Source organism: Leucoraja erinacea, chromosome 31 (assembly GCF_028641065.1).
Source record: "Leucoraja erinacea ecotype New England chromosome 31, Leri_hhj_1, whole genome shotgun sequence".
Classification (NCBI taxonomy): domain Eukaryota; kingdom Metazoa; phylum Chordata; class Chondrichthyes; order Rajiformes; family Rajidae; genus Leucoraja; species Leucoraja erinaceus.
Window position 1 is genome coordinate 6,757,781 of NC_073407.1, and position 25,530 is coordinate 6,783,310.

The window sequence follows — 25,530 nt, forward strand, 5'->3', positions numbered from 1 at the left end:
GAAGCTGAACCCAGCCCTCAATGCTTCCTGCGGACTTGTCACAGTTGTCTCAAGCCAACAAGTACTGACAGCCTCCACCTCCTGGCAGGCATTGTCCCGCCAGACATCAAGTTCAGAAGAGCAGGCGCCAGCATGAAGGAGCACCAGCGGCAGATAACAGATGAACGACTTCCAATGTTTGGCCAGACACCATGTTTTTAACTGTGTGACTCCTCTTGAGGCTGACTTTACAACAAGTGAAGCATGAGTCTACATATGGGGTGATATAATATCCCCTCTACCTCCCTCAACTACCATGGGACTAACGGCAAGTGAGCAACTCTGTCCTGGTGCAGACGCAAGTTGGGCCAGATGGAATTGCCTCAATCGATTGAGAACTGGTGTTGGCAGAGCCAAATTGTCTCTAAACAAGTGGAGATTTAACTCCAACGATGTCACCTGCGAATGTGGAACTGAACCACAAACAACGGAGCGCCTGCTGAAATGCACTCAACTGGAAAACCAATGCACAGCTGCTGATCTCGCTGCCTACAATGAAGATGCTGAGAAGTGTGTTCAGCTCTGGCTGAACAATTTCTAATCTTGTGATGTGGACTCGGTAAGAAGATTAAGTAGTAAAACAAATAATCCCACTAAAACTAATCTATATGAATTTGAATGATGTGCTTGATACTGATTGTATTTCTGCAGCTAGATGAATGATGTTGATATCTTAGTTTTATTTTCTCTTGTGATGTTGGTGTGGACATTAAGGCCAGCGTCAATTGCCCAGTTGTTGGCTGGTGGAGCCACAGTGAAGTGTTGAGTTATTCATGAATATCATTACTTTAGGAGGGATTTACAAGAGTTTGATGTTGACAATGAAGAATTGGACCACTTATTTTCATGTTGGTAATGTGTGTGTGGCATGGATATAGTGAATTTCCTTACATGTGCCGCTACCTACCTTGAAATAAATGATGGGGCTGGGAACTGTTGTTGCAAAGCTTGGCATTTGCAGTTGGTGCCCACTACAGCCATGGTGTGGCAGTGTTGGAGGGAGATGATAGTGTAATGAATGTTGCACCACTCAGTTGAGCTGCTAAGTTGGTTAATACCAATGTGGATAGGTACCTACTTTATGCTGCTAAGGACATGATTTCCCCCCAATCCCAACCAACCTGGAATTTCCTGGTACTGAATGGTTATTCTTGTTTATAAATTCATGTTATTGCATCTGCTCAGCAGGTCAGGCTGTACCTGCGATGTGGGGAAACTGGGATTGTGAAGGAATTAATGTTTGATGTTGTGTCAAACCGGATGCTTCACGGAGTCCCTTGCGCACTGCAAGGAGTTTTTCCTTCACCTGCCTCTCGTCGTTTCTCCAGTGAACATAAGAACAGTGTTTCTCCAGAACACTGAACAATATACAGTGGGCAATATACAATTACCCACTGTATTGGTTGCAATAGGCTAAACTGGAAGAGCAAATGAATTGCAGCTTCACTTCCCTCTTGGATAGCACTACCAACATTTGTGTCACCCTATGACAAACATGCTCTTAGTTCTCTCCACCTTGCCCTCCATGCAGCATGAAACACTCTCTCACTCTGTCCTTTCGTTGGGTTGAGACGCTTCTTCAGAATGTCATCTGTCTATTTCCCTCCACTGATGGATGCTGTCTGATTCGCTGGTTTTTATGCTTGCGTTTTCTCCCTCAATCAATGATCCTTTATTATCACATTTCGAGTTGAATACCTTGTTTTGCATACAACCTGGTAAAATCATGTAGCAGACCTCACCTAGAAAGTACACTGGAGTTGCTACGTTTCTGACTCCGGCAAAGTTACAATAGTTCACTGAATAGTCCTTGCCCATTTTTGATGAATGGTCGTCAACCTAAAGCATTACATTTGTTCTACTGTTCACAGGTGCTGCCTCACTTGAGTATCAGCAGTTTCTATTTTTATTTCTAGATTTTCCGCATTTGTAGTGTTTTTCTTTGGAGTTGTCGTGTTTTCTAGGATTTGGATGGGGGGAAATCTGATGAATTGCAATAATGGCTCTCAAACCAGCAATTGGGAGGAAAACAATATGGAACGATAAAGATACTACTGAAGAACACTTGCCGTTGTTACTCTTGCACATTTGTGAATCATCAACAAATTATTTTGTTTTAATATTGTAACTAACCAAGTCTTAAAGTAAGTTTTGCCTCCTCGAATCTCCAGAGTTCATACCTCACTGTTAATGACCTTGGGTGACATTGATGTGATTTATGGTGCTGGAGGAGGCTTGGTCTCAACTGTTACTGTGGAATTAAGTAGATTTTGATGTGTGTAGGCCGTGTCTCAGTCATGGAGTGAACTACAACAATTAATTTTCTTTTCTTATTCAATTGAAGTGACATAACATTTATTGCGGATCCCGTCGTATCTTTTAACTGCCCATCTGTCTGGGCTCCTTCATTTCATGAGCAGTGACTCATTAGTTAAGTGCATTGGTCCAGCCAGCTGCAGTAATTTCTATAACAGCTGGTTTGTTTGTTTACTGATGCTCTCCTTCACAGACAATGTCGGCTTGTGTAAGGCCTTTCCTATCTATTTTGTGAGGTTGTTCTTGGCCTTGAACACTTATCTTCTCCACTGGTCTGCTATTTCAGTGCTTGATCCAGTAGTTAGGAGTTTTCACTTCTTGAGAACATGATGATCCAGCCAAATGTACTGCTTTTACTTTGCAGTTTGACTTATTAACTTGCTTTGTTCTTTCTCCAACAATCTTACACATAACTATCCATCCAACTGATGTTGTTTATCTAGTCACTTTGACATTAAAACTCCTCTCTGTAGCATTTGTCATCAGTGAGGTTGTGGTGCTTAATAGTAAGATGAGCACAATGACTTTGAATAGTCCGATATTTGCTTTGGGAGAAAATTATTTTTCCAGATGTTAATGTCTATTGAAAGCACACACTCATTACCAATTTCGGCACATAACTCTTGTGATAGTGTTCTCGGAAGATGAGTGATTTATTCATGTTCTCTTGAATAACCTTTGATGTTATTTATTCTGGATTTCTTCTTTCTTTGCCAGTTATAGCATAAGGTTTGAATCCAGATTTTCAACAGAAAAATCCCTTTTTACGAGACAGGCACAGTGTTTATCTCTGTTCAAATATTTTGTTTACCAAGTCCATTTGCCATTGAAATGATCAAATTGAATGTTATCATGCCCCCATCATCAACTGTTCTTCACAGGTCACTGTATAAAGCTAAATGAGTCGCTACGCAACATTAGTGTCTTATTTGACCTTTAATTTTGCTTCTGGCCCCATGGCCTTTGCATCAACATGACCACTTTATGCTCCCCTCTTGTTTACTGCTAAAATCCTAGCATGCCTTTTCTTGCCCCAAGGCAACAATTTGTTATCTCTCTGAGTCAGCCTTTAACCCTGCATCCTACGGTAATCCTGCTGTCCTTATCCTCATTCTCACTGAGTTCTGTTCATTTATAATTCCTGTGTTTGCTGACCTATGATAGTTCCTAGTCTGATATTGTCTCAATTTTAACACTGCCATTCTATTTTTCAAATATGTTCATGACCTTGTTCTTTGCTTTCTCTAATTTTCTCCAGCAAAACAACTTTGCAATTTGGGCACCTGTATAATTTTGGCCACTCATTTCCTTACCTTCATCATTCACTATTGAACTATCAGCTGTTTCACCTTGAGCTCAGAAATTATCTCCCTAAACCTCTTTCTGCTCCTATTGATGTTTCTTTAAAATCTGCAGTGGGTTATCAAATCCTTTTATTTCCTTGAATTGTGGCATCAAATGTCATATTCATAAATGCTGATTTTACAATAAAGAGGAATATCAATTTGAATCCTGGGTTTAAAATCATTGCTAAGATAGGTTCAGGAAATTTCACAGCATTTGATTCTCCATGTAAATAAAAAGTGTCATAAATTTGCCTGCCTTACAGTATATTAGAAGATTCATAGTGAAGCTTTTACATCTTTTTATTTTGTTTTCAAGAATTGTGTGTTTATTATCTACCCTATTTTATGTTGGCTGACCTCTGGTAACAATCTTCAGGAAGGTGGAGAAAGTCAATATGTTTGTGTAGAATACATTTGGCAGAACATTGTTCTAGTGGTGCCTGCTCTGCCCTGATATAGAGCAGAAAGAGAGGCTGAGAGATATTTTACAAACCTGCAGTTGCATTCTGAACGTGATCATCAAACACCTAATCGCTCTGTTCTAATGTTCCACTTAACAGTCAGTACTTTTTCAGCAAAGGAATGGTTGATTCTCAGTAAATGCGTTATTTTTGTCCGCTTTGGAATGATTTATTTTCTTTTTCTCCTCCGTCCTTGCTTATCGTCATCTATATATTTTTGCTCCAGACAGGTCAAGCAAGCTTTCACCTCCCTCTTGCGGGGGTGTTCAAGTGGGTCAACCACTTAAGACTGAGATGAGGTGACTTTTTTTTTGATCATGTATCTTTGGAAAGTTCACTGCATGTAGACAGGAATGTGGAATAGAGGTTACAGTCAGGCCAGCCATGATATTCCTAAATGGCAGAGGCGGATCAAGGGGCCTTCTGCTCCTTATCCGTATATATTTGTTCAGATGTAGTGGCCCATTGCACAAGCTTTTGCAATATTTAAAAAGTAGTTGCTGTTGCCTTCAACTAGGAATGATTTGGATATGGCGTATGCAATTAGAAAAAAATGTGCATTAGTTACTCTTAATTATCCTCTGAAATAGTCACATAAGTCACAGTTGAGAGACAGTAATTCTCCATTTTGTGCGACTGTGTGCAAACGGAGTTTGCTGTATTATCCATGCAGTGGCTACCACATTTAACATGTACTTTAAAGGCTCTGAAGATGATCACAACTGCTGCCCAGTGTTTTTCATTTCATAATGTACAGAAAATGTTGGGAGTCTTGAAATGTTTGGCTTAAACTACTTTGGATTTTTCCTCGTGGATTTGTGTGAAAAATGATTGCAGAAATTTTACGGACATTTTTGGAATAAAATTAAACCAACTCCGGTACTCAATGATAAATTGAAAAAGCCATGGAAAAGATCACTTTTTGTGTACTGATTTTGTTTTCGGCACACAAGTGTAAAAATACAACAACTGCTGTATAAGTAGGTGACCGTGATGCAGTGTTGTCATTTTTCATTTAGGCATCCCCTGCAAAGCCATAATTACCTAATTAAGCTGCTAATTATGAGATTAGTATTGTGAATTCACTGACAGAATGCCCTTACGTTCTGCGCGGTTAAAAATAACACCCTTACATTGCAGTTATCTTTGTAGAAGGTAAAACTTTGAAGTGACTTTTCAATTTATAATCTTAATAAATCTTGGGTATTGATGTTCCAAGAAGGATACATCTGTTTTGTATTGATGAATACTCAAATATTTTGTTCTCCATAAAGTCAAGGATGCTGCATTGCCGTTGTTTGTAATCCTCTCTACCCTGCCTCCTCACTTATTGTCTTTTCCTCCCTCCCCACCCTATAATGAGATTTAATCTTTACCGTTTCCTCTCGCTGACAAAATATTTTCCTAATAATTCATTGCAATGAGCAATTCTATCCATTAAAAAGTATGAGATTTTTGTTAGTTGGATGGGGTTTATGCCGTCTTCCTGCAAAACACGTTGTGTTCTATCAAGCAAAGGGCTGCCAATAAGCATCCAAATATTAGCAATCACAAGTGTGGACTGCAACACAAAAGCATCAAACTAATATTTGTTAATTCATTAACTTATTTCGTTAATTCCTGTTCTTATTTTGTCACACGCAAATTCCGAATGTAGTTTTCACATGGCTAATTTGTACGTAAGGGAGGGGTAGCATGTATTACTTAAACTGAAAATAATGTTGAAGGATAAAACTCATGCATATGTTGCATACTCCCCTGGCAGTCATTAAATCATTTGAAGTATAATAACAGTGTAGGAGGTAAATTAACAAACCATTAACAATGTTATAAAGGCACAATTAAGGTGCCAACATTTATTTGATGCATTGATAGGGTAGTGGCAATTTTTGAGTCTGAAATGCAACCTTTTAGAGACCTCTAAGCTGTTGCATTGAGGAGCATTCAATGTGCATTATAGTAGGCATTTGTTTAAAAATAATGATTAACCATTCCATTTAACTAACATCTGAACATCTCTAAATTGACGTGTTTTGAAATCATTTCCAGTGTATTGATGTGTTGCTTGAAATTGTCATAGGATGTTTGTAAAATCAGCTAGAAATTCTACTTCAGGAAAGCCACGGGGTTTATGTATTTCTCAACTGAAGGATATAAACCTAAGACCCCCCCCCGGACCTCAACTTATAGACACATACCAGCAAGCCTTTGTGAGGCCAGCAGAATGGATGAGTTTGCTAGCTGCTACGTGGCTATGGGCATGTGCTGGGTGGGTTCAGGGTTATTTCCACATGTCTTCTGCCCCCCCACTCCACCGATGAGCCACAATGTTCGGTGGCTGGGTTGTGCAGAGCTGAGAGCGCCGAGCAGACTTGCCCTCCAAGTCGGAGAGGCCCTCTGGTGGTCACTCTTCCCGCGCCTGCTCGCTCTCCCGCTACAGCTAATTCCATGACCCGTTTATGAACAGTTTAGTATTTAATTTAGTTAAGAGATACACCGCGAGTTGTTCGCACCAACCTGCGATCCCCTCACACTAACACTATCCCACACACACTAGGGACAAGTTAAAAATTTTACCAAAGTCAATTAAACTCCAAACCTGTATGTCTTTGGAGGTAGACAAAAGTGCTGGAGAAACTCAGTGGGTGCGGCAGCATCTATGGAGCGTAGGAAATAGGCAACGTTTCGGGCCGAAACCCTTCTTCAGACACTGTATGTCTGACTGTATGTCTTTGGAGTGTAGGAGGAACCGGTGATCCCGGAGAAAACCTACGCAGATCACGGGGCGAACGTACAATCTAAATACAGACACGTAGCCGGGGTCGAACTCTTGTGCTGTAAGGCAGCAACTCTACTGTTGCGTCCCCGTGCCGCCCCTCAAGACCTGTCGGGGTGGGCAAGTTGGGCCGAAGGGCCTGTTTCCAAGCTTTATCACTCTTATGACCTCAAGATCAGAACTCGGTTATAACCTGGGGACCTCTTTTTGTTACAAATTTACAGTTCATCTAGTTATGAACATGATTTTCATTCATTGTGTGATTTATGTATTGAAAGCATTTCTAAAATTCCAGTAATGTTTTTGGTTTAAATTTTCAAAGTTGATCATTATGTTGGTCTAAAATGTCCAGAAATGTGGTTAAAAAAATGAAATGCAACAAGTTTCTTTTTCTGGACAGATTTTTAAAAAGTTGTCCCGATCATGTGTACAGTTAATATAGGCACGGCTGCAATATTTACTCTGAGTAAGACAAAAATACATGGTCAATCAAATTCAACAAAATGGCTGATTTTGACTATTATTTAATACATTTTTATAATGAATTCCAACAAGTTTTAATTTTGCAGATTCTGATTAGAAATCTTTATCTGTCTTGAGATGCTAGAATGAAATGAAACCTATTTTGTTAGGAGCCAGTGCACTGTTGCTGAAATATCATAGAACGTTTGTTATACCTTTTAATTCAAAAGAAATCCAATTTGTCTGAGTTCCTGCACTTTTTACATTGCTCAATGTATTTCTTTTAGAAATATTTGTGTAATTTCCTTTATGAAAGTTATTCGTCTGCTCTTATCATTCACACTTGTATTCCTGATCATAACTCATTATTGATGTCTTAGGCAGGTTCTCAATTCATATTTCCTCAAACCTGAACCTCATTCTTCAGCTTGACTGCAAGCATTCTCTTTTGTTCTTTCATCTTTTTCTTTCAATTTACCCTTTAAACATCCAGTTTCTCTTTTATATTGCTATATTATCATTTACGTAATTTTGTCTTGTCTCACATTGCTACTTTGATTTCTTGCCATATCTTTATCCCTTTCCAGCTGACTTCCTCAAACTCTGACTTCTTGGAATCCAGATCTCATGAACGCACCCCATAATCTGACCCTTCTGTTGTTCAGTCAGCATACAGTTAGTACAACTTTTTCCTTTATAGTCTCATTTATAATTCCAGCTCTCAACCCTCATTTGTCATATACATCAATCTATTTCTTAAATGTGAAAATTTAAATCACCTTGCTTGGTACAACAGTTATTCAAGCATTCACTCTTTCAGCTGCAATCTTATAAATCGCAAACCATTGTTTTGTCCATGACCTGGGTCTATGCGTTCTGTTGTAGGCAACACATGGTACTGGATGCCAAGCCGATGACTTGGGAGTGGGGTGAGGATCACTTTAATTAGTTCAAAATCAAGTTGTCCCCTCATTAGGCATTTCCTTCATCAATCTGTGGAAGCAATTGTTAACATCTCCCTCGTTTATTCTATTTATGGGATTGAGGGCCTTCTCAAATTAACACCAAGTACTCCCACTGTCTACACTGCTTCCCTATGTAAATGCTGCAAACAAATTGATCTTGTTGACTACCCACTTATGTTAAAGGCAGATAATCTTATTTGGGGGAATAATTCCAACTTTGTGGAGAAGTTTTCCTCAAGTTTGCATGTAGTTGCTTTGTTGTAGTAATCACTGTGACGTCACCTGACTGTTTTCCTTTTGTTTACTTGATATGCACAAATTAAAACAAGAATGTTAAAATCAAATACTTGACTTCGAGGTGACATGGGCAAAGTTTAAAGGAGATTGGCGGGGCAAGTTTTTAAAAAAGAGGATGACAAGTGCCTGGAACGCGCTACTGGTTGAAGGAGATAAATTAGTGCAATTTAAAAGACTTTTGGATAGGCATACAGATTTGTAGAAAATGGAGGGATATGGGTTATGTGCAGGCAGATAAATGATCTTGGCATCATGTTCGGCACGGACATTGTGGGCAAACCAGCCTGTTCTGTGCTTTACTGTTCTTAAATTTCTCATTCCACATTTGCAGATGTTGTGCACCTGAAACTTCATTCTCTCCACAGCGGCTGCCTGACTTCAATATTTCCAGCATGTTTTTATTTGTAGATGCAGCTTGATTTCTGGAGGTTAGTCATACTAGCATTTCAACCCCAATTTATTTTTTTCCCTTCAGCTGTGTTGAAGTAGTACATTTTAATAATGGTGATTGTCAACATAATAAGCAGTACGAAAATTACATGTGCAGCATTTAACTAACATTGCAATCTGTCAGAGTTCTTCAAAGAAAACAAATATGTTGAATATGTAATTTACTTGTACTATATTGCAGCATCATCAGTGCCGTGTTTGCGTAAATACAAAAGTACAGACTAATTCCATTATATACAACCAGAATTGTTGGTTTCCATTGTTAAATGGTAGGTTGCTAGATATTATGTACTAAATAAGAATGTAAATTGTTTGAGAGGGATACCTACTTTTACGAAGAATCTAAAACTCATGATTACACGGTACTGTGGCTCTTCTATCCTTTATTCTATTTCAGGTTGCATAATTCAGAGACTTAGATGCCATTTGAAGGTAAGGTTTAACAGGTGATTTAACAAGGATTTACATGAATAACTAACTAAGGAAGACATAAACATTTATAGCAGGGGACCGCTCAGTTGGAGGAATTGAGGCCATGAATGGATGTTCATAGGGCAGAGTAAAGAAGTAGTCCAGAAATAGTTGCAGGTAGTAGTTCCTGATTTAGCAAACGTAACCCCACTTTTTAAGAAGGGAGGGGAGAGAGAAAACGGGGTACAGACCATTAGTCTAAATCGGTTGAAATTAGAGTCAGTTATTAATGGGATGCACTTTCTGTGATATAGACAAAGTCAGCTGGATTTACGAAAGGTAAATGTGTCTATCTTTTTTTTGGTTCCATAGTCCTGAACCATGTTTCTTCCAGAAGGCTTTATACCAGAGATTATTTTCACGGCAAGTATTGAGGCTAAAATTATGAGTAAAGCCATTTTCCTGGCCTGTGGGACCCCAGCTATTTTACATAAAAAAAAAAAAATTATCAAGACATGTCAGCGAGAGATGAGAGGAGGACTTGGATAGGCTGGGTGAGTGGGCAATGTTTGGCAATGGGACTATTATTTAAATGGTGGCAAAAACAATTGCTCACCAAAGGTGCAACAGGCAGTAAAGAAAGCGAATGATATGATAGACCATTGCAAAAGGAATATTTTTATATCGATGTTCTGGGGCTGCTCCAATTATGGACATATCCCCTCTGGAATGCAGCTCGTCCTTTTGAAGAGTGAAGGCTCTGGGAATAGAGATGGATGGCCTGGACTGACTTAGGTGTAGATTAACACCAGGTGCTAGAGGGACTTATTTCAAAAAAGGGGTGGACAGGCTAGATGCAGGAAGATTGTTTTTTCACAGCCCCTTGGATCTTTTTTCACCAATGGTGAATCTCTGCACCCTCAGTTCATTGGTTTTTAACTCTGGCAATCGCCATGCGGGATTAGTTCATTACGGATGGTGCTGTAAAGGGGAATTACTGCCCATTACTTGTTTTATGTTAATAATGTTTCAGATTTGAAATTTTATCTGTACACCTTTGATCTGGAATTTGGGTTGTGTAATTATTTTTGTAGTTCTTTCATTCAAAACAAGTTCAGAATGGGGCAATATTTATAATGTTCTTGGGGCTGCTCCAATTATGGACATATCCCCTCTGGAATGCAGCTCGTCCTTTTGAAGAGTGAAGGCTCTGGGAATAGATGGATGGCCTGGAGTTAGGTGTGAAAACCTTGATAACAACCTGAGAAGTGTTATTTAAATGTAATTCATGCAAAAAAATAAATCATTTAATCATATTTTTTAGATTTTTCCCATTACTGCCATTATAGCGATCTTGCCCATTGTGGAAATGTCTATATTGTATTGACACTTTGTCAATATTGTAACTGTACTGTGAACTCCTTAACTGGAGGTGCTGATAGTTCTAGAGTACAGGTGTTTAGTTTTACAACTGGGGAAAATGCCTGGCCCCTTCGCCTTTTTAACCATTTTTTAATCATATAGTAAATCAAATGTTCAATTTTGGGTATGCAAGCTGGTGCTCCCGTATACCCTTCTGCACTCCATGTTGAACTCTGTAATAGTAACGGCAAGGAGCTGGAAATGCTGCACCATGAGGTTCCAGATTGTGGTGCTGTGCATTTCTGCTGCTGAAGTGACTGCTGATTCACTGTACTTAAGGTGTGCAAGTTGCCTGATAAGTTCTGAGCCTTTCCCACTTAGCATGATTGTAGTTCCCTACAGGAGTTAATGGTAGTTTTTCGCTTTGTGAAAAAAGGATTTTAACTTCACAAGAATAAATGCTGGTCCGTTATAAGAAGGTGAATAAATCTTCCAGGCCAGGTCAGATATATTCAAGGACACTGGGGAAACTCAAGGAAATTGCATAGTTCTGGCTGAGATATACGAATCATCACAAGACATGGGTGAGATGCTGAAGATTGGTGGGTGGCTAATGTTGCACTTCTATTTAAGAAGGGCTGTAAAAAAAACCCTGGGAACTATAGATCAATAAACCTAACATCTGTGTTGGGGGGTGGAAGATTGCAACCTTCCCTGGTCCGCCCTGTTTCGACAAATGCAATCAACCTGGTGTGCACAATCAAATAACAGGGCTCTCGCTTAACTTTTTTTCCCTGTTGCCAGCCGGGCAACCTTGGCAGCTTTTTAGGTTGCCAAATGACAGTTTTGAGATGGCTTGCATGACACGTGCGATAATGTGCTCGGACGAAGCGCATAGTTACCAGTCAGAATTATGCTCAATGAAGCATTCACATATTATTTCTGCTTCAAATAAAGTCACAAACTAAACATTCACCAATCAAGACATGATATATCCCAAAATGACATGCAGCAAAATTATAAGACAGTATCTCAACTATTTTTACACATTGCAATTTCTATTAGTTCTTTCCACTTCCAAACAAAAATGTGGTTGGATTATTCAGCGTATGATCAACCTGTGTCAATAAATCCTGGACCATGGTAACATATATGCGTACGTATAGTTGTGAATGTTGCTCATTAAATAACTACAGTGCTGATACTCCATATTAAGAGCCGTTAAAATGAATTCTGTAATAACGTGTCAACGGTAACAGTGACAATCGAACACTGCGGTTTTAATGTTTCACGTGTTCACAATTTAATTAATCCATCTTTATGGATTAAAACCAATAATAACATTGGGAATTAAAACACATTTGATTGCATTCCGTTATCAAACATAGTCAATATTCGCTCTGAAGACATTTCCAGGACAATAGGGTCAGGGAAGGGGGTGTGTGTGAATCAGTGCGGGGTGGATAGATGGCGGGGGGGGGGGGGGGGGGGGGGGTTGGTTAGAAGGCAGTCAGTGCAGAATGGATGGATTGAGGCAGGTGAATTATTACGTGTTGGTTGGAGTAGGTAAAATTGTGAGGAGAGAGCACGGGGGATGTCAGTGGTGTTGAATGGGGGGGTTCAGTACAGGATGGATGGGCGTAGACAAAAGTGTTGGAGAAACTCAGCGGGTGAGGCAGCATCTATGGAGCGAAGGGAATAGGCAATGTTTCAGGTCGAGACCCTTCTTCAGACTGTTCCCCCCATTCTTCTTGAATGGGAGGATCAGTACAGGATGGATAGGTGGGGGGGGGGGGGGGGGGAGATCAGCGCAGGATGAATTGGGGGGGGGGGGGGTCAGTACAGTGTGGATCGGAGGGTCTGTGCAGGATGAATGGGGAATCACTACAGGATGAATGGAGGAAGGTGCAGGGTAAATGGAGGGTGGGTCAGTACGGGATGAATGCGTGGATTAGTACAGGATGGATGGGGGAATCAGTACAGGATGGATGGAGGAGGTGCAGGATGGATGGGAAAGGGGTAAGTACAGGGTGAATTGGGGGACCAGTGTAGGATGGATGGAGGGGGGGTTGGCAGGAGAATCAATGCGAGGTGGATAGGGTGATCAGCGCAGGATGAATAGATTGGGGGAGGGGGGGAGAGATGGGGAGGGGAGCACAGGGGATGTCAGTGAGGACTGAATAGAGGCGGGAATGGGGATTAGTGCGGGATGTAGAGCAGGGGTCCCGGGAGGGGGGGGGGGGGGGGTAGAGGGGGCGTACAAGAGAGAGAGAGAGAGAGAGAAGGGGGGCGAGGAGGAAGGAAGGTCAGCGCTCCTCGGACAACATTGCCCGCTGCCTTGGCCGCTGGGAATTCCTCCCCACCGCCTCCCTCCTCCGCCAGCCAACGGTGCCGAGAGGTGCAGCTCAAAGATCATATAGCTATAGTATGTTTGGTGCAGCTGCTTCACAAGTGTCGGAGCGAATGACGGGTCCCGCACAGCAGCAGCTGCGGCAGCGGCTCCATCACCAACTCCTCCCTGATAGCGGCCGCTGCTTTCAAACCCGCTAACAGGATAACTGCTTTCAAAACAAACCCCCCGCACGCCGAGGCCTCCCCCTCCCCCTCCCTCGCTCCTCCCAGCCTCGGCGTGCGGGAGGGTTTTTTTTTTTTTTTTTAAAGCGCCGGGTAGTGGATTTGCAAGCAGCGTCCGCTATCAGGTCGGGCGGGGTGCGGGGGGGAGGAGGTGATGGAGCCGTTGTCGCAGCCGCTACTGCCGCTGTGCGGGACCTGTCATTCGCTCCGACATTTCGTCATCACGCACCTAGTATCTTTCTCACGCAATACAGCGTGACACAAAACGTCGCGTTCCTTTTCTCCATAGATGCTGCCTGACCCGCGGAGTTACTCCAGGTTTTTGTGGTCTATCTTTGGTACAAACCAGTATCTGGTTGCCAAGCCAGGCAAAATGCAACACCCCACACTCGGTGTTTAGTTGCCCGGCTTGAGTGGTCAATGGCACCCAGGCAACCGTTAATTTCGAGCCCTGGATAAGATCAAATAGAACAAGTTGTCCTACAACTTTAGGCTGTGCACGCCATACGCAAGAAGAAGATCTGTGTGAGGAAAGTTACTGAAGAAAATTCTGAAGGATAACATGTATATGCATCATGAAAGACTGGTTGATTAGGGATAGTCAGAATGGTTGTGCGTGGGAGATCGTGTCATGAATTTGAGCTTTTAAAGAAGTAACAAAAGTTGAAGATAGCAGGTCTGTAAATGTTGTTCATAAGGAGTTCAACAAAAGGTAGGGGAAGTTGACACAGAATTAGTTTCATGCAGGAAGCGGAGGGTGATGGTGGAAGGTTGCTTTTTGAATTAAAGGCCTAGGACTAGAGGTGTGCCTCAGGTTTGCTCATTGCTGTTTGCTTTCTATGTAAACGATTTGGATGAGAAAGTTCAAGGCACATTAGTAAGTTTACAGATTACCCCAGAATGGGTGATATCACACGCAATAAAGTCAGTTAGCAAAAATTATAATGCAACCTTGATCAGCTGGGCAAGTAGACTGAGGAATGGCAAATGGATTTTAATTCCAGTAAGTGTGGGGTGTTGCATTTTTAAAAGTCAAAGCCGGGCAGGATCTTTACAATGAAGTTTAAGGTCCTGGAGAGCATTGTAGAACAGAGGGATCAAGGAGTTTAAGTATATAGTTCCCTGAAAATAACATAATGGGTATATAGGGTGGTGAAAAATGCTTTTGGCATGCTGCTTCATTCAGGGAATTGAGTGTTGTGGGGATGAAATGTTACAGTTGGTGAGATGTACTTGGTATTGCCCCTTTGGTATTACCCAAGGGTCAACCTTTCAGTGTGGATCGTGAGCACATGGAATGAGCTGCCAAAGGAAGTAGTTGAGGCAGATACAAATAACATTGAAAATACATGTCTTCAAGTAAATGGATAGGAAAGGTTTAGAGGGATATGGGACTAGATTAGATGGATGAGTGGGACCAAAGGGTCAGTAACTTATAACTTAATTAGATTAGTTATAAGATTAGTTGATGTTCAATACAAGGCAGATTACTTTGGCATTGTATGTACACAGATCCTTTTAAAAGTTTACCGTTTTTAAAAAAAAATCTGTTTCCTGTATAACAGCTTATTTTGTGAATACTAAGTTAATGGTGAGAAAGGCTGGTAAAGTTTCAGCTAGTCGATTACATTTAAATTCTAGTTGGGTAAATTGTCTTCCTGGTGTTAACCCGTAGTACCTGCATGATAATATGCATTTAGGCTAATAGTGAAAGCAGAGTTTACGTTGGCCGAAGAGTTGCTTACTTGTATTTGAGCAATCTGCTAATCTAATGAAATTGTCTTTGATATGGTTGCGATGATACCAGCAAAACCAACCGAGAGAATTTGAGGAACAAGACTTTGCATTTGTCTCTAAATTTTCTTTCTGAACTTAATTATTCAGTCCCTGAAAAGACCAGTTCCACATTGAAACTTTCATTGAGCATGAATGAAAACTGAACATTGTTGATTTTGAGTTTAAGAAGGAACTGCAGATGCTGGAAAATTGAATGTAGACAAAATAAAATAGGCAACGTTTCGGGCCGAAACCCTTCTTCAGGGTTTCGGCCTGAAACGTTGCCTATTTCCTTCACTCCAAAGATGCTGCTGCACCCGCTGAGTTTCTCCAGCACTTTTGTCTACCTATTGTTGATTATGAGCTTTGGTGAATTTGGATATTATTATTATTTGAAAATGCCAGGTGACTAAAAGAACAAGTTGTCATTACTCATTTAAAATAAAAAAGATCTGTTCAATATCTCAATGAAAGGCACGTGGGCTCACTGAGAGTTGTACATTGATTGAAGCGCGTGTGCAGTGCTGCAAAGTCACTGAAATCAAGCCTTGTGCTGGAACTCGCATTCATGCTGTTCTGTTCATGAATTACGCCTGTAAATTCTTCTCCATAAGCAATACTGAGTATTTATCGTAAACCTAGGGCAGAATTCAGTCTGAACTGAGTAGTGACATTCATTCTGGTTTGTTTTCTGGAGATGGAAGTGGGGATGGAAAGGATACTTTAAGTGTCCCCCCCCCCCCCCCCCCCCCCCCCCCCCCCCGCTCCCCTTCCCCCCCAACAGTTATTTTACATTTGATTTTTCTTTTTGAGTTCCGACTTGTTTATGTTATGTCTAGAAGAGGAAATTAGACAAACTAAAAATAGATATGGAACTGGTGAATGGGTAAGACTTGGGTAGTGTAAGGCTTCACTCATCTGCATTAGAGTTTGGATGCATTTGTTCATCTCAGTTTTGCATTTGGCTTGTGAATCCTTGGCATCTTCCTGGAATTAATCTTCCATCTCTCAATATGAAATGAATGGAAGTTGTACATTAGAGTGTGCAAGATGGGCCAAAGCTGCTATTTGTTCCAACACCTTGCAAAAGTTAAAGTTCACTGTTGATGATCATCTATCCAAGGGCAAAGATGTATACAAAGCTGAAGATGTCATGAAGATAGGAACGTGATGCTAGGTATTTGCAGAGTGCAAAAAGTGAGGTTTTAATTCAGGAAGATTGGGATCCATTGGTTACAAAGGAATGGTGGCCAGCAAAACACCAGACCGTTTCATCTTTATAAAATCCTGCTGTCCGTTTACAATACAGAACAATATGCTTTCTTGGGAAAGCTGGTTTGTCTTGGTTTTCCTTGGAGCGCAGAAGATAGAGGCGACCTGATCATGGTACACCCAATTGAGAGGCAATAGTAGGGTCGATAAATTTCGCCCGGCATTTCTGTGTAAGTCATGGGCTTAAGGCAAGAGATCACTTTAAAGGTGATCCGAGGAAGATTTTTTTCACCAAGAGAGTGGGTGCAATCTACAATGCACTGGCTGAAGATGATGGTGGCAGGCATTCTCTCAAAGCTTGAGAAGCACTTGGACATGCACATGAATTGCCAAGACATTGTAGGCTGCAGATTAACTGCTGGTAAATGGGATTACTGTAAATAGATTTCTGATGGCGTGCAAAGACATGCTGTTTGTGCTATATTAACTATAGTGAGAAGTATTCAGTTGTAGAATATCACGTGCTTAGTGAGAACTTAAACATAACAGCCACTACGTTTGGTTGAAGTAGATGTCCCTTGAATTGTCAGTGCCCTAGGGAGTAGGGAAATGAGCAATGTTGTGGCAAGGTGGAAAAACAATTTGGTTGGCAAGAGACTTCCAGATTATGAAGGTAAGAATGGACTAGTTGATCTAAATGTAGTCCATCTTAATACAAGATTAGTGTAGCTGACTTCATTATTACATTATTCCAAATAAATTGCACCTTTGGCCACTGCTTGTCTTAAAGTAATGCATTCACCCAATTCCCTTTCGTTGAAAGAAAAGAAAATCTGGAATGGAAAGGAAATTGTGTTGAGTCCATGATTTGTAGTCAATTGCACCCAAGCAGTTGTCCAGTTATTGTTTCAATTGTTAAAGTTGGGTTGGAAAATCAAATCATTGCAGGTACTTTGGATACAATATTAGTGACTTGAGCAATTGCTATCTACAAGATAACATTGGCCCAGCAGAATAATAGTAAGAAGTTGCAAAATGGCAGCTTCTCCCATTCAAAAGGTTAACTGCCCCGGTGGGCTATTGTATCTGAACCAGGGGGTCATATGTCAGGCCATGGCCCTTTGGCCCACCATCTTCATGCCAACTGTGAAGCAGACATCAATGCCCTCCATAATGTTTGGGACAAAGACCCATCATTTATTTATTGGCCTATGTACTCTACAATTTGAGATTTGTAATAGAAAAAATCACATGTGGTTAAAGTGCACATTGTCAGATTTTAATAAAGGCCATTGTTATACATTTTGGTTTCACCATGTAAAAATTATAGCAGTGTTTATACATAGTCCATAGTTCATACACTGTATATGAATCCCTTTGCCACAATATGGAGCACAGCATTCAGTGCCTTGGCTTCAGATTTAAATCTAGGTAAGAGTCAGCCTCCATTCGCCTATAGCTCGCAGCATGACCTTTTGGTGCTGGTGGTGCAAAGAGTGACATTATTCAGTGACACGGAATATTCCTGGAGAGGGGTGGCTGTGGCCTCTTGGATGGGTGGCGTTACAATGAGTGACATGCATGTGTTTGTCAACTCTGTGGTAAAGCCTTGGGTTCAATCATGGAGCACATTGAGTAGCCTCCACTGCCTATAATAACATTATTCCGTTTCCCCACATTCGGAGTTAACATGCATGCATCTTTCATCCTGTGGGATGCATTAGAGTACAAGCACTTCAGCCAGGTTGTCGTCAATTGTAAAGGGTCTGGTAAAAAAGATGATTTTTCTGCACATGTATGTGTATGTGCAAGAAAAATGAAGAGTCAAGCGTGATGAATTGTCAAAATCTAATTTTCAGGGTTGTTTTCTTTTCTGCAAACAGTATTCTTCCATCTGAAATTGCAGTCGATGTTTTACCCCAAGAATTCCAAATTGTTGATCGGTGTGTCAACCTGTAGATGGTTGTTGGGCAGAAAGAGAAGTCTTCAATCTAGAAGGGTCACGACTCGAAACGTCACCTGTTCCTTTTTCTCCAGAGATGCTGTCTAACCCGCTGAGTTACTCCAGCTTTTTGTGTCGGCCTTCATGAAAATCTTGATTTGAGACCAGTTGCAATAATTTGCAAATTTATCCCATGCATTTTGTGTATTTTCAGCTCGGCCTTCAGGATGTAACATGGAAGAGAGAAAATAACTTTCGAAGAAGCTGCTTCATCAAAAGAATGGCCTTTCTGGACAACCCTGCCATTATCCTGGCTCACATTCGTCAGTCACATGTCACAAGCGATGACACGGGGATGTGTGAAATGGTTCTCATTGACCATGATGTTGACATGGAGAAAATGTACGCTCCTGTATCCAGCAATTTCAGGACAAAAGTGCAGGGGGAAGGGAGTGGTGAGACTCAGGGCTATGACTACTCGCAATCAGTTGACATTACCTCAAGTTGGGATTTTGGTATTCGGAGGCGATCAAACACAGGTAAAACCCTAAATGCACCTTGGGTGAGTAAGAAGTGTTATTGGTCTGTAATGTGTTAATTTTATTTCCACAACTGCACAGTAAAGTTCAGTAATCTTGACGTGCCGATTCCTCATGGTACAATTGTTTTGAATCAAAATTAGTATTTTGGTTAAACTAGAAAAATACACAACTGTGTAAACTGATAAAATAGGTTATTAGTCTTGTAGTAAAGAAGGATTTGGGACATGACACTTTTTGTGGTTTGGAAAAGCTGACACTCAGTGGGGGGGGGGGGTTTGACACAAGGTCTGTGTGGCAGGTTGTATCACATGACCAAGAAGATGTGTGTTGCGCTATTGATGACATTGAAGTAGACACTTGACTATTTTCCCTGCAGGATTCTGGCTTGCTGCTGAATAACAAGTGATTTTTCTGATGGATGTTCTGCCCATTCCACCCATTCCACCACCCTGTGTTAGATTAGTTCAGTAACATCCTTTACTGGAAAACAATGTGCAACTTTTTAGTGCAAAATATGTAATTTAGATCATATTGGACTTTATAATTGTCTTGGTACATTCAACCTATTCCGGTAAATATATTGCTAAATTCTCAGTTGTATTTGACGTTGAGAATTCCAACAAGTAATTTTTTAAGCTTTCAACTTAAACTCTGCAATTTAGTGTCCTAGTCAGCAGGTTTACGGATAGTTATTCCTCTCTTAAAAAAAATCCTGCCTGGAAAAATGGTTCATAATTCACAAAAGTTGAAGAAATGTCTCTCATGGGAGAGGAAGCACAATCCAATAACCCCTTTTGTTTCCTCAAGTTGAAACCTATTGGGTGTGCAATATTAATACAAGTAATACGAGCTGCACTTCCTCAGGTCCAAATCAGAACACTTAACACTATTCCAGACACACGGTCGAATGATATTTTAGTTTGATCGTAAAAGAATAAAATACTGAACAAGAAATTCAGTTCGCTTTTGAGTTTAAGAAAACCCAGGTAATAATTTTATCCCTTGTAATCTGATACTCAATTGACTTTTACTAACCATTAACATTTCGGGAAGAAACATTATTAATGATTTATAGTTGTGAACCAGATTATTAATCACACATGTTTTTACATTTTAATATTCCCTGCACTGTTGAAACTCTTTATGGGCTCTATTAATGTTTTATGTCTTTTAAATTCAATTATTAATCATGGACACTTTCAGAATTTTGTTGGTATTTGCATAGCTGTGGTGTCATCTTCGAAAATTTATGAGCGTTTGACATAGTTATAATACAATATAAAATACCCATTTAAAATGTGTAATTGTATTTCATTATGACACTTTTATTGCTGAGTTCCCAGGACAAAGATTTTGTTTTTTGTTTTTAAAGAAATCCCTTGTTTTTTGCAGCTCAAAGACTTGAACGATTACGAAAAGAACGACAAAATCAGATTAAATGCAAAAATGTTCAGTGGAAAGAGAGAAACGCTATACTCTCAGGTAAAGCATGTTTTGAGCACTCATGTACAATTTAAACTTGCTCTGGAGCTTAATAAAAACTTTAGAAGTTAATTGAATGCAGTATTCAGAGAGAAAAAAAACTGCTGGAGAAACTCAGCGGCTCAATGAATGCAGTATTCTTAGTTTAGAGATATAGCACGGAAACGGGCACCTGTCCACGCCGACCAGCGATCCCCGTACACTAACACTACCCTACACACTACAGACAATTTACAATTTTTTCCAAAGCCAAATTAACAGACAAACTTGTACGTCTTTGGAGTGTGACAGGAAACTGGAGCACCCAGAGAAAACACATGCGGTCATGGGGAGAACGTACGGACTCCGTTCAGACAGCACCTTTATACAGGATCAAACCTGGCTCTCTATTCAGTTGTACTGTTTAAGCAAAATTCAATCTCATGTCAGTTTTGATAATTGCTATTGGTAAATTAAGTTAATGCCTCAAAGAAAGTACTGCAGCATATTTTTACACAGTATATGTGGTGGGGTGTGAGAACGAAAAGTACAGTGAATACTAATGCTAAAAGCCTTCTTGATTTTCTATTGGTAGAAACAGTGATGATTTAATTTTAGTTATTCAACAGTAATTAGAGAGGTGCAAGATTGTAAAGCACTCTCAACTTGAGTTGTACTTTCACGGTAGTTAGTATTTGAAATTTTTATAGAAAGTGTGATATGTAGGATCAATTTGAAAGGTTTGTCCATTGCAAAGTTTCAGAAGATTGCTAATTTTATTTCTTTAATCGATTCCATTTTTTCTCGGGTGCTCACAGTTGATGGTTCATGACACCAAAACGACACTGCCCTTGTCACTCGGTTAGTAAATTTCCCATCACTATGAAGCTTCATTAACTACCATCTATTCTGCTCCCCCTGACAAATCCAGTGTCCATTTTCATGGATTTGGCTTTAGAAATCATGACCGTGGAGCAGAAACACATTGTATAGCATCAATGTAAATGCGTGGCATGAATGGAGTCATGCTTGAAACTTCCCCAAGTGGTGTTATGGGATACTTTATAGAGATGGGGCGTCTGAAATTTCAATTCAGGAAAGAAATAGCAGACACATAAAAAGAATATGAACACTTTTATCTGCGTTTTATGTTATCTCGAATTATCATAAATTCCATTAAAATTAATTTAATTTTATGTTGAACTTCCTTCTTTGAAGTATAGTTAATTCATTCATAATGCAAAGGATTAAAAGTTAAATGGATGTGGCACAAGTTAATAGCAAATTTATCACAGAGTATCCTCTTTGGAGTGAGCTTTAAATGCTGCGTGAATAGAATTTTCATCACATGGAAATTAGTTATCCATATAAACCTTTTATCATAACTTCTATTTTTATTATTTTCTCATTTATGAACTTCATTTATTTGGTTAAGCCTGCCGTCAGTGCCTTTGTCACTTGTTTTTGGGGTTCCTAAGTCTGAGACAGACTTGCACCCATTGTGTGACTCTTGTGAGGTGGCAGGGAATAGATCCGTGCAGCGCTTTATTAAAGTTGAGCCACATGAGAAAAAAGTAAACTGTGTTCTGTTTTACTTGTTGCATTATAACACCAGGCCATCACCGTCAAGACCGGAGAATTTGTATAACTTCATAGGTAATTTAGTAGTGAATGACTATTGAGAAGTGGTTCTTCATATTTCAGCTGAAGAACTCGGCTGCTTATTCGAAAAGAAGGACTTCCGTGCAAAACCACTGACTGCTGGAACATCATCTATGCTTTCTGTACGACTTGAACACTGTCCGCATCAGCTGAACAACCCATTCAATGAGTATTCCAAGTTTGATGGCAAGGTGAGTGCAGGATAGCATTTCGCATTTTACAGTGCATTTTTGTTCATAGATGTCCCATCTGTGTATAAAACAATCAAAAGATCCACCAAATAATTATTAGATAACAAGCAGTTAGTTGGTCACTATTTTTGAGGAGTGGGGGTGGTCATTAAGTAAGTTAAGAATCGACAAGATCAGTGTTGGATTGCTTTTTGTCTTTCATATGATGAGCCTGCTGACTTCAACTTGTCATCCTTCCAATGCAGAACAGTTAAATACATAAATAAGTCTTGGGTGATTTCCTCTGTGTACCATTAGTAAGATCATAATTGTATTCACAAGTCTGCTAAAATTAGTTCAGAGGAAATATTCCTCATTAAGGAAGTGATACAAATTCACAATCAACATTATTATTTTTGCTTACAGCCCAACATTGTGTAAACTGTTTTGTTATTTAATGACTTTAGAATAATTCACTTTACTGCATTTGAATTCAATTCAAACTATTTGCTTAATAATCAATGAATTAAGCAACAAATATCTTGTGGATTTTTATTCAACACTCAATAAAATAACTTTACAAATGTATGGTGAATACTTTGTTGTCTGAAGAAGGACCTTGACCCGAAACATCACCCATTCCTTCTCTCCAGACATGCGGACTGTTCCGCTGAGTTACTCCAGCTTTTTGTGTCTATCTTCGCTCTCAATACTGTTCTCTAAAAGAGTTGGCGGATACGATTTGATGGTATCCATGCCGTGAACTATCATTTTTAATCTGATCTCCAAGTGTTCCTTGTATCACTCAGTAATGATATGAAGTTGGCTGAGCAGCCAATCGTTAAACTAATCAAACAGTCAGTTAGCCGCAAAGAGAGAGAGCTCAGTTTCTAACCTATTATACTTTACAATTAGCATTAGGCATAAATCTGAACTGGCTGCAAGGCAAAGCTGCAGCTGAAAGCAATTGTGAAGTTTGTGGAAGTTGCTGTCACTTGCATTGTGTATTGGTTGATATGTTTATCAGTGATGTTATGAAACGAGAAATCTATGTTTCATCCTTGTGTCAAATCGGGACCAATATTTAATTTTTTGAGAAACTAAACTATTGTCGGAACGCACACAAATGGTGTATTCTAATTTGGCTGTCTGAGACAAACGCATGCTTCCCGTCTTTTCTTCTTACATGCCAAGGTTAGACATTAACCCTACATAGAAAACAGTACAGCGCAGGAACAAGCCTTTCTGCTCACAATGTCATGCTAAACGTGATGCCAAGTTAAACTAATCTTCTATGCCTACACATAAACTGTATCCCTCCATTTGCTGCATATAGAAAACATAATATAGCAGGATGAGAGGGGATCTTTTAGAAACATAGAAAATTCTTCAAGGATTGGACAGGGTAGATGCAGGAAAAATATTCCCCATGTTGGGGGAGTCCAGAACCAGGCAGGGGTCACTGTTTAAGAATAAGGAGTAGGCCATTTAGGACTGAGATGAGGAAAAACATTTTCACCCAGAGGGTTGTGATCTGTGGAATTCTCTGCCACAGTAGGCAGTGGATGCAAATTCACTGGATGTTTTCAAGAGAGAGTTAGATTTAGCTCTTAGGGCTGAGGGAATCGAGGGATATGGGGGGAAAGCGAGAACGGGGTACTGATTTTGGATGATCAGCCATGATCATATTGAATGGCGGTGCTGGCTCGAAGGGCTGAATAGCACCTATTTTCTATGTCTATGTTCTAATATGCGGCTAGTTATTTAATTTTCTGGAAAAATAGACCAGAATGGGATAAAGTGTCAGCGATCTTCACTGTCCACATGAATGTTATAATCTGTCACATTGGATGTCCCCTTTCACATCATCACTTGTAAAATGTCATCCCTGCTTTCAATGAACATTAATGTAATCAAGCAGACTAAGCAGTCGATTTCATTGAAGAACTCTTACAATGGGTAAGGCAAAGCACTTTTTCTGGCAATGAAAGCACTTTACAGTGAGTGAGCAAAATGAGGTATTTTCAGAGAGAAAAACTATGGAAAATGAAGGGAAATGCTGAAATATAAAATGAAATTTGAAATGTCATTTTTTGTGTGAAAGTATTATAAGTACCATGTTTTTTTTAACTGAAAATAGTTCACAATTTGGTGTTCACATCAGATCAGTTTTGTCATGATTATATTGTGAGTCAAGTTGAATTTATCAAATGGGCAGCAAGTATTCAATGCACAGAAGCAGGAGGCATCTGTGACATAACAGGTCATTGTTGACTGGAGCTTCTAGATTTGTGCTTAATTACACGTTTGCTTTCCAAATTTACTCTCAGACCTTGCCCATTATAATGTTTTGTACTGATGGCTTCATATTTCCATTGCAAGTTCTGCCAATTGTAAGAAATGTGAGTGGTGCGAAGGCAGCGCACACTGTACCAAGGAAGCTTTTGTTTTACTGCTGTGACTTTAATTGACTCAAACTGAATTTGATAGTGTGCTTTACTGTAGTTCCTTCAACTGTTCCGTAGATTTTAAACAATATTTGGAACATTTCAACATGAAATCAGCCTAGATTATTAGGAAATTGTGTATATCTTGAGAACAAGCTCCATATTCCGTTTTTGTCATTGGTTTTATAATTTAAGTATATCATTTATATAAAGCGTACAGTAGATCGAACCATAGGATAGGATGTGACAGCTATTATGGGAACACGGTTAAGGGATGGGCAGCTGAATGTTCTGGAGCATTGATACTTTTGGCATGGCAGAAGATGATGCATGAGATGAGGGGGGGGGGGGGGGGGTGAAATTATTGATGAGGGAGAACGTTACAGCAACATGGAGATTATATCACTTGGGAATGTCCAGCGAGGCATTAGCTGAGCTGGCTAATAAAAATAGATCACTTTAATGGGATTATACTATAGACCACCCAATTGGTGGTGGGAATTAGAAAAGCATCTCCGTGGCGAATTCACAGATGGATATAGGAATAAAAAGTTGTAACAGTAGACGATTTTTAACTTCCCCAATATTGACTGGGATTGATTTGGTGCAAAGGAGTTAGTTAGGGCAGAATTAGTTGAGTGTGACCAGGCAAGATTTTTAAAAAACAATTTAGGTGGCCTACCAGAGAAGGATCTACACTTGACCTTTGGCCAGTAACAGTAATTCTATTAGTTTTAAGCTAACATGTAAAAAGATTGAACTTGTCCTCGAGTTAATTTCCTAAATTGGGGCAAGGTTAATTTCACTTGCATCAGACAATAACTCAAATTTCACACGAAAGCCTGCAAGTGGGAGCTTT

General features: G+C 39.9%; 1 protein-coding gene across 4 annotated transcripts in view; it reads left to right on the top strand.

Annotated features, from left to right (window-relative positions):
- Window positions 1-25,530, top strand: part of mapkap1 (MAPK associated protein 1) — a 244,578-nt gene that overhangs the window by 18,474 nt on the left and 200,574 nt on the right. For all 4 annotated transcript variants that reach the window (XM_055659816.1, XM_055659815.1, XM_055659817.1 and 1 more), the window contains 3 exons: window positions 18,604-18,928; window positions 20,324-20,413; window positions 22,097-22,245. In XM_055659816.1, coding sequence (XP_055515791.1) covers window positions 18,670-18,928; window positions 20,324-20,413; window positions 22,097-22,245 — 498 coding nt within the window. In that variant the 5' untranslated portion in view covers window positions 18,604-18,669. Of the gene's footprint in view, window positions 1-18,603; window positions 18,929-20,323; window positions 20,414-22,096; window positions 22,246-25,530 lie in introns of those variants that run through there.